At 35.8% G+C, this 10,763-nt stretch overlaps 1 protein-coding gene across 1 annotated transcript in view; it reads left to right on the forward strand.

Annotated features, from left to right (window-relative positions):
- LOC138697050 (dipeptidase 1-like) overlaps positions 1 to 5,485 on the forward strand; it is a 41,093-nt gene extending 35,608 nt beyond the window's left edge. Inside the window, exon 9 of the mRNA XM_069822644.1 lies at positions 5,384 to 5,485. Within this exon, the coding sequence (XP_069678745.1) occupies positions 5,384 to 5,485 (102 nt within the window). The remainder of the gene's footprint in view (positions 1 to 5,383) is intronic.
- The last annotated feature ends 5,278 nt before the right edge of the window (positions 5,486 to 10,763 follow it).

A 10,763-nucleotide genomic window follows, 5' to 3' on the forward strand; every position in this document is an offset into this window, starting at 1 on the left:
TTTTAAATAAATTTTAGCACTTCTTAAAGTGTCGACTAAACAATTTTAAGTTTTTAAACAGTGTGAACTTGAACTAGAATCAATAAAAAAAATAGTGTACTTTTAAAGGATATCCGTCCTCTTCTTGGATAAACACATTTTCTGGAAGAGAAATTTACCTTCTCAAATATTGATTAACAGTGCTTCCTAAAAATTATCACCTCTTTTAACTTATCAGCTTTAGTAGGTATTATTTTGATCCTAATTATGAAATATGCTCACTGTCTTTGGAAACTAAATAGGCCTACACATTGGCTTTAACGATAAGTGAATGTAATACTACTCAGTAATATTATAAACTCTTGTTTTGAGTTGCTGTTCTGCTTTTAATAAAATGATATAGTAGGATGTTTGGAAACTAACTTACGATTGTTATTAACAAGTCTATCTGTGTATGCATTGGTACTTATTGTTAGTGAAGTAAACAAAATCTACTTATGATGATAGAAGCATATGGGCACAGATATTTTCAACTCATCACAATGAAATCGATTTATTTCAACGTTTTCTTTAGGCCCTCAAATAGTTGAACATCACTCGGAGACGATTCAGGTTATAAAAGGGCTGCCGAATTATTTCCCATCCATATCTTGCACCAGTATTTTTCTGGTATTCACAGTATGCGATCATGCATTATGATACCGTACAAAATTATTTCATGCGAAAGCAAAGCTAGAATCTTCCTTCTAATAGCCTTTCTCAGATGTTACAAGATACTGCAATATCACTCGACATTTACAGTGTTCACCCTTTCCAGAAACGGCATTCAGTACGTCCTGTTTCGTTCTTTAAACTATCCCGGAAAACATTTGCTGATTGACCATTCGTTCCCTTGCAGTCCAATTTCCCGAACATACAGTGTACCTCTGGCTCTTTAACTTACCGTACTTCTTTGCAATTGATGTGGTGTAGCTATTTGCATTCTATGGATATAATGGTGAAACATTTCGACGTCAGTAAGAATTCAGCCTTCCTCCTAATAATTCTCCAAATGTGGCAGACTCAGTTTCATACATAACATTTTATTCTCTTCCAACAGTTTAATGTGGCATTTGCGGGCTAAAACTTCGCGGTATTGAAAGATGTCATGATTAAATCAGGGACTCTACCTTGGAACAAATTCGTTAATCAATTTTGAATCTTGCGTACACTACTTTTAACACTTGAATATAATTAATTAATTAACTAGTGGACTTACTCGTGTTAATTAATTAATTAAATTCGTTCAATCATCAAACTGATAAAATTTAAACGCCCGCCTTCTTTCATCAGTCTGTCAAATCACGTCACGTTGTATCGTTGTATATTGTAGGTGTTGACATTCTATGGAGGCCTAAATGTCCGACAAAGAATTTCAGAATTGGAGACGAAAATTCATAACTTCAGTGCTGTAAAGTTTCCCACAATTTGTCTGAGAGTTTCCGTCATCGCGTGACGATTCTCCTCCCCCCTCCAATAAAACTTACTGATATTGTAAATTTTTATACTGAACAACAATGTAATTTTATTATCTCAACAATAGGATTTGCTCTCCACACAGTAATACAGTATTCGTTAGTGCACTCCACAGACGACAATGACAATTTACTTGGACTATTACGAACAACAATGAACTGTTAATCTTAACTAATATTCACAAAGCACTATTTACAACACAGAACTGTCAGTTCTCAGTTCACAGCTCGTTTGTCTTGGCTAGTTCTTCTAGCTCAGTCACTCGCGTTCACAGAATCTCGAACCCCAGACCTTCGGAGACGATCTGCTGAACTTCGAACTCAGGACCCCCAACTGCGGTCCACTGCACTCGAACTCCGGGCTTCAGGCTCCACATTTACGGACACAACTCAAGTCGCGCTGGCTTCACTGCTACACAAGACTAACTCGCTTACTGTCCAAATCTGCCTGTAACAACACTGGCTTACTTACTGACTGACTGACTGACTGACTGACTGACTGACTGACTGACTGACTGACTGACTGACTGACTGACTGACTGACTGACTGACTGAATGAATTTCACTTGCGCCTTCTCTTTTATATAACCAAACCATAGTTACGAGAAAGTTCGCGGTCAGAATGAATAATCTGGATATTTCCACTTCGACGGACTTCTGGACGATTCGGGAGGGTCCGTCCCCCCCTTCACTCCGCAGTAGCAGTTTGCTTCCTTCCCCATTCAGCAAGTAGCAGATGCGCGCGCAACCTCCCCTCGCCGCAATACACCCCCCTCTGCCCTCTCAGCATGCAGATGCTCCCCGTACCAGCGTTTCGTCTGCCGCGCGCCCTGTCGGACACGCGTTCGAACCCCGGTGCAGCTGTCACAATATACTGAATTTTCCTTTGAGTAGGTACGTTTAATTTAACCTCAGAATTTTAAACTTCGATAAACATTGTTCTTTTAGCATTTGATACATACACTTCTGGATACTTAACATTGTTGATATAATTTTGCTCTTTCGATAAGCTTTACAAACTTAAAGCTCTCAGAAACTTTATATCAGTACTGTGTTATTATACAGAGTGAAAGGAGTAAAGTAGCCTCGTTTAATTATTAGGCAGCGGCATTCCTTTTAAGATTTGTAGGTCTTTATTGCATGCACCGATAATAAAATGAAAATGCGACGTTGTCACGTCTTGTTTGTGGCTGCTATATATTAATATAACATGGAACAAGTCACACTGCTAAAATTTGCAACTCTGGTTTATATATACACTCCGCGTGGAGAATTAGAGCGGCCTTCAAAAGACTTGACGACAATGGTCAGCGCGACATAATTAAAATTATTGAAACTACAAAGCTTCCGTCCATACACTCCGCGTGGAGTATTAGAGCGGCCTTGAAAAGACTTGACAACAATGGACAGCGCGACATAATTATTGAAACTACAAAGCTTCCGTCCTCTTTGACACCGCTAGCCTACTAATTGAACGTGGCTACTTTATAACTGCATCAATTTAAGAACAGAATCTTTAGTTGTAAGTAACAAAAAAGTCAAATGTCGTTTTGGTATTTGAACAACGGTTTAGCCGAAAAAAAAAATTGTCTGAAGTTTGAATCCCATTTATGGTAAAACTATTGCGTATGAGTGTTAAGATATCAACGCGAAGAACAAGCCGAAAAAAATATTCCTTTGTCATTTCTTCAAAAAATGCTTATTTTGTGTAATAACGTACAAAATGAACTGATGAAAAACGCATTTAGTGTGACGGAATCTTTAGGGTACTCTGGCATTGCTGCACTTACAGGTTTCTCGGCAAGTGTACACTGTTTATCTGCGTTCTTACGTTGTAACTCAGCAGTAGCAAGTCTTATGCCAGTCTGTTCGTAGAATTCTAAAGGTGAAGTCAATTAAGGACATGCCATAATTTACTAATCGCGAGTACCCAGATATGCTTCTAAGTTATGGGGAATCAAGAATTGTGCTGTCCACTTCCAATCTCTCAAAAGAAACTCGATTTTTTCATAATAATAAAATACTGTAGGTAAAGAAACGGTTATTCGAACTTATCACTAGTTTTATTAATTAATTCAGTTATACTCCTTTCCCTCTGTATATTATATTTATGTAGTCACTCGATCATAGAAAACACTGCAATCCAATGGACCCTACATATATTTTTCAGTCTCGCGGACACATCTTGTGTGTTCCTCCAAGGTTTAAGAATAATTAAGCTTATTTATCTAGTCATGTGTACCTTGCAGTGACTTGCAGTAAAATATTGTTAAGTTTTTAACTTGCCCCAATAGATTTCAAAATGATCATCCGTATAATACGGAGAACATAGGATAATTATTCAAGTTTTAACATTTTGTGTACAGCGTGTTAGTATCAATGACCATGATTAAATTCGAGATATGGACTTACAGATCAACAATGTTTATAACTGGTGATTCATAAATAATTATCATTGTATAATTACGTACCGTAAATAAGTGCAATGGTGTTGTATCTGAGCAAATGAAATTGAATAATTGGTAAGGAAAAGTAGTGAGCTAAATATAACAACAGTTAAATACAGGTAATGAGTAAATTTGATGGGAAATGTGAAATAAGTCAGGAAACAGAAAAGTGGGCCCATTTTAACTTTGGCTACTACTATTCCAACAAAGTCCCCTACTGTCACCGCTCCTGTTATTTGAAGTTCTCGTCCACCGGACATAACATTATTGGAGTCCTGTATGTGGAGTTATGTCAAGGTCATTATCAATTTTATCAGTTCCTGTTATCGATTATCTATAGGTAATCATGATTACATATTGACGTACTACTCAGACATGGTAAAAACTTGAATATCGATGGGACGTTTTCCATTCTACTCAGGGTGTTTACATTGAGATGTACTAAGGTACGGTCACACGTCACTACTTTTGCAGTGATGCAGTACAAAAAACTGTGCAATTCTCGTACTGCTACGTGTGAACAACGGTGCAACCCGAAAAGTAGCGGCTGCCGAACCTGCTGCTCGATACTTTTTCATGCTGCGCGCAGCTTAAAACTAGCGACGTGTGAACAGGGTTCTCAGGGTTGCAGCCGCAGCATTTTTGATATCGGTTTTGTTGAAACTTTTGCTGCGGTTGCGACCAGTGTTGCCACACATATGTGCCAATAATACTTTTATTGTTTAGATTATTTTAATGTTAGATGTGATGAAAATAAATTATTTGTAACAGTTATTAAATGCACAACACAGTCTGAGCATATTTCTGACGATATAATTTTTTTTTTTTTTTTCTGTAGCATAGTTTCAAACAGGAGGGTTGCCAACATTGATTATGTGAATATGCTGTTGGTTATCATTTAAGTATACAAGCGTTTTTAAAAGCTTTATAGTAAAAATAATGCCAATTTCTGAATACTAGTTAGGGCAGAAAAGCAAATAATAGATAAGTAAGCTTTCGCATGAGTTTCTTAATAATGCGAACATAACCACAAAATGTATATTGAGAAGTCAACACTGAGATAGAAACCTGCAGCATGACTGCGGCTGCAAAAGTAGCGCCTTGTGTGTGAACAGACTCGCAACCTCCAGTTGCAACTTTTGCAGCACTCGGGTTGCGCAGCACGAAAAGTAGCGTGCAGCGCGCTACTTTTGGCTTACGTGTGAACACGACACGCAACTTTTGCAGCTGCAGTACAAAAGTTGCGCAGCAAAAGTAGCGCCGTGTGACCGTACCTTAAGGTAAAGTAAGCTAAAACCATGGTGCATGTGTCTAATTAAATCTGCTGAAGAATTTCGAGAGAACTTCATGTACAAGCTATTTAAGAACATATTAATGGCCTCATGGCGTTAAGTTAACATTATATTAAATAATGTAATGAGTTGTGTGATTATTTGTATGCAGGTAAGAGACGCAATGCGAGCAGCTGGAGTGGGTCCATATGAAGACGACGACACAAATTTGAGACCAACGCAGAAGAACTGTTCTTCAACGAATCTCTTCTGAGAACAATATCATCGAGTCATAACGTGAAGTTATTACTTGAAGAAGACATCGAATCTGTGTCGCAGCTGAGAGGCCCAACAGGGATAGCGAGTCACACAAGTCCATGCAAGAATAGCAATATCTCAGAGCTCAGGTGACATTGGTGTGTTCACAAAATACTGTACAGTACGTAGTAGGTCGGGAAACCACATCTTACTTGCATCTTACTCTACTACAACTTATTTGTATATTTTAGCTTTAAGGAGTTGAATAAGGGCCCATCCCTACCAGGAATATAAAGTAATGATATTTTGTATCACCTTTTACACAAATCTAGACATTAAATTTGCCATTTTTGAAGATCATATAAAATGTATGGTGATTGAAGAGCTAATGGAACAGGTTTTTTTCTATCGATTTAATAACATCCGATCGTCTCTGAATAGTTTTTTGCAGTTGAAGAAGAGCATAATCTTTGTCTTGCTTGTCAAGGATTCGACACTTGCCTTTTCCGTATGTTACTGATTCTATACAATAGATCCATACAGCGGATACTTTTCGATTTTGTGCAGAAACTTATTTACTAAAAATAATTGCACAACCATTTGACAAACCCCCGAACGTGGAAGACCGTGGTTTTTTGGGAGCTTACCTTCCTCTTGGAAGCTACTTTCACTAAACGAGATCTTTCTTTCTGGAATGTATTTTTTATTGAAGTCTTCAATGTTTTAACTTTTCACGAGCCAACATCAGATTGTGAGATAAGAGTTGTGAATCAATCTTAGCTTCTTCTCACATCTTACTAATTAGATTTCCTTGGATAATGAGCCCGTCTGCTATGACAACATGGGACTTCCAGGATGAGGAAGAGGAAACGACGTTACATAAATAATTCCATTTATAATTAATGGTAGACAGGAAATGATTTAATATCGCATGGTAGATAGAAAAAGGATTTAATTCACATTTTTGACATGGATGTTTGAATTTCGAAGTGTCAAGTTTCGTAAAATTCTAGATATGAAATTTTGCCAAGGTTCTTCGAGGACTCTACATGCCAAAAGTGACTTAGTACTGGAAAAACACGAATTCTATTCCCCGATAAAGAAAAATTATATTCTTTGCCATAACATCCAGGACAGTTTTGAGATCCAATCAGCCAAAGACGACCACATCTGATGTTAACTTCTCACTTACTCGTGAAGAGATTGAGGAAGGATGAGATTTTATCTATCTTCGCAGATATATACGGAGTGTTGTGATTTATATTTGACTGAGTCTATACTCAAATACCACATGCTTTCCTTAGGTTTGCGTTTTTCATTTATTTCTTTTCCCTTCTCTATGTATACTCCCTTTCTTTCTCTCTTCCTATTTTCTCTTTTCTACATTTGGTTTTTATTTCCTTGTATATACTGTATTTATATGTCTGCCTTATTCATGTCTTCCATAGTAAATGCTCAACTTCATAATTTTTATTTTACTTTGCAGTACTTTTTTTATTATTTTATATTAGCGCATTTAATAGATGTTCCGAATTCATGATATAGCATTTGTAATTCTTCCCAAAATACTGATAGTTTAACTTCAGTTAATACTATTAAAAGGCCTCACATGAACTAAATTTGGGATGATATTTTAATTTGAATTTACTGGAATTGAAATTGCAAATTACATAATACATATTTAAAATACAGAGTTTGCACACAAAAGTGCTTGGAGCAGTTCCAGTTATATAATAATATTATAATAGTAGAAGTTAAGTGATGTAATTAAAGTTATTTTAAATAGAAACTGAAGAGAAAACACTAGTTGAAGGAATGAAAATACAGTATATCCATACAAAAAAGTTAAATACCTAATAAATCATATCAATTTAAAGAATTAAAATATTTAGTTCTCTTACTGAAAATATTATTATTAGGGTTATTTAATTCTGGATTTATTTTTATAGGCTGATTGTATAATCTTGGTCCATAATATGAAGAATGAATTTTTCCAGATGTCGTATAATATTTTGGTTCAAATAAAAGAGAGAACATATTCGCCTAGTATTATGAAATGTTTCTGTGTCATCTTTATACGATACGATTTTTATGAAATAAGTTCAAAATCACTCTGTTTTTCTTCTACATTTCTTTCATTTTTAGCTTTGTTTTTATTTCGTTTGTGTACTTATTTGTGTGTTCGTTCATTATAGAGTGGAAGGTGTTCAATGATAATCCTTTTAAGGGACGAATCCTGGGCAAAATATGAATGAGAAAGTCCTTTACCATTTTGTTTCTTTGCTCTTAGATTTTCCAGAAATAATAATTATTTTACACCATAATTTTTATCTTATTATCTTTTAAACGCATTTATAAATTCACATTTTATACAGGCTTTAAATTAAAGTTTTCAGTTACAACAAATAATTTTGCATAATATTTCTGTTACATTTACGATCTAAGAATATTTTAATACTTGAATTATAGTTATTGATAAATCAATTTGAGAAGGTCTAATGGAAGCTGTTACCAAAATATGGGCGCGTGCTTCACCGTAAGGCCTGAGTACAGCAGTGAGTACGGGCAGTCACCTTGTGAAACAGGTCTGAAGTTGGCATTTATTACCTAACCGCCCTATGCAGTAGTGTTTTCATATGTTAGCAAGTGCTACTGAATTTACTGTGATGTTGCAATATTCTAGAAAGAAAGTCGATTCTGTTCTTTCTATCTTCAGGATTTATTCTGTAAAGTTACTGTTACTGAACACCTACTATCCTCTACATTCTCATTTACCTTCATTCATCAATTCAATTATTCATTCACTCGTTGGTACATCCTTTCGTAAGTTTATTCATTCGTTAATTTAAATATATAGCTCGTGTTCTTTAGAGCTATGAATTAAACCTGTTCATTCCCTTTCCTATATGGAAACCAAAGTATTACATTTTCACCACGCTCCTAAATTTATTCTAGAAGTAATTTATCAGTTTGTTTCTTAAATATTTTGCAGTAGGGATGTGGCCTTGATGCACTCAGCCTTAACAGCCGATTGTTCATTTTTGGCTCTCAGAGCAGGAAGCTGAAGATCTTAGACGTTTGATAACCCAACTGCATCATGCACAGAGTTTAATTCTATTAGAAACTCTGTAGCTGGTAGAGTTTGTCACCAATCCCCCAGTCTGAATTTTCTTTTCCATATCTACTCTGATAACTTTGAAAAAATCTGAAAGTTAGAATTTATAAAACAATTATATTACTGGTTGTTCTTTATAGTTGTGAAACTTGGACTCTCACTTTGAGAGAGGAACATAGGTTAAGGGTGTTTGAGAATTAGGTGCTTAGAAAAATATTTGGGGCTAAGAGGGATGAAGTTACAGGAGAATGGAGAAAGTTACACAACACAGAACTGCACGCATTGTATTCCTCACCTGACATAATTAGGAACATTAAATCCAGACGTTTGAGATGGGCAGGGCATGTAGCAGGTATGGGCGAATCCAGAAATGCATATAGAGTGTTAGTTGGGAGGCCAAAGGGAAAAAGATCTTTGGGGAGACCGAGGCGTAGATGGGAAGATAATATTAAAATGGATTTGAGGGAGGTGGAATATGATGATAGAGACTGGATTAATCTTGCTCAGGATAGGGACCAATGGCGGCCTTATGTGAGGACGTTAATGAACCTCCGGGCTCCTTAAAAGCCAGTAAGTAAGTACTCTGATAACTTTGTATTTTCTCGATAAAATTTCAAATCAATCATTTTTTGTCCGGCATTTTTTTAGGAGATTTACTGCATTGAGAATCCACAGCTTCTTAATTAAGCATCATGTCTCGAAACATCAGTACCAGACTATTGAAGATTTGAAGCAAACTGTTAGGGAAATCACACCACCTTTGCTGCAGAAAATTTCACACAGGACATGGCAACGCATAATTTTGTGCAGCGACAATGATGGTCCCATACTGATGTTCTGGATCACTAAACAAGCTGGAATATAAAGTAGCAACCATTGTCACACATCTGCTATGACATGTTCAAAATGGATGCACATCAACATAGAAATAAGGAGGGGGGGAGTGACAAGACTTTCGGACCTTACTGTAGTATATACAATCACGAAGCTCAATACGTAGGGAATATGCATCCATAAATAGTTGCTAACCACTAGGATTGCTACTATCGCCTCATCACAGACAATGCGAAATAGTACCGTTACAGTCTATTGTTCCTAGTACCCTCAACAACTCAAGCTTCGTGACTGTATATACTAGACTGTACTTGTATGAGTAGACACGAGGTGTCACTTCGTGCCAGCATTATGACTGGCTAACCCCTTTTTGGTTCCTCTTCATATCACCATAGCCGATCAACATCAGTATTTCAAATCATTCTCTCTCTGTAATATCTGCCATAATTAATCACATGAAAGAACTAGAATATTGTTATTCAACTATATATTAGCTTTTATCCATTATTATTTTATTTATTTATTCTCTCCTGTGATAAATTTATATTATACTGAAGTATTTCTCTTTGTTATGTAGGCTACACATACATTGGAATCATAAATTTGAGGAAATTTTTACAAAATTATAACCTATGAATTGTAAAAAAAAAATAATATAATTTTGTATATTTTGAGATCTGAAGATTTCAAAAATGGAAAAAAAAAAAACAAAAAAAGTATATGGTGTCATTAAAAAAAGACACCTTTAAAGTCTAGTTTTTTAAAACATGTCCAAAATATTCATTTTTTCATCTTCTATAAATTTTGTACACAAAGTTTCTTCATAAAATTCATACTTCTTACTCACCTTGTATTACAAAATAACAGGGTGGGTGTAAAACGTCAAAGAAACATTTCACATTCAATAATACACATTTGATTATTCATCATTTTGGCATTATGCCTCTCAATATTGACATGTCATGAAGTAAGTCGCTGCAGCAATGTTGGTTTAAACAGCATTGTCGCCGTGACGTATACAGAGATACTAGGGACCTAAACAAAAACTTAAAATGGGTGGGCTTCGACTTCAGCACATAACAGCTCTGTGAAGATAGTGGGACTCTCAAAAAAATTTCTACCAACTTGAGCCTATATCTTGAAAACGGCATTCTATATAGTGTGGCAAAGAGTCCACAAGCGTCAGCGATCTCCAGCTCCCTGTGACATTTGGTATGATACACTCTGTACCTACAAGATACACCATAGAAATTTCAGGGCACAAGCACGTTTGCACTTGGGTTATGAAAAGTAAGAGATCTACATGTAATTTTTATTTTTTATACAGGTACTCCTTGTTATATGC

The sequence above is a fragment of the Periplaneta americana genome, chromosome 3 (assembly GCF_040183065.1).
Source record: "Periplaneta americana isolate PAMFEO1 chromosome 3, P.americana_PAMFEO1_priV1, whole genome shotgun sequence".
Taxonomy (NCBI): Eukaryota; Metazoa; Arthropoda; class Insecta; order Blattodea; family Blattidae; genus Periplaneta; species Periplaneta americana.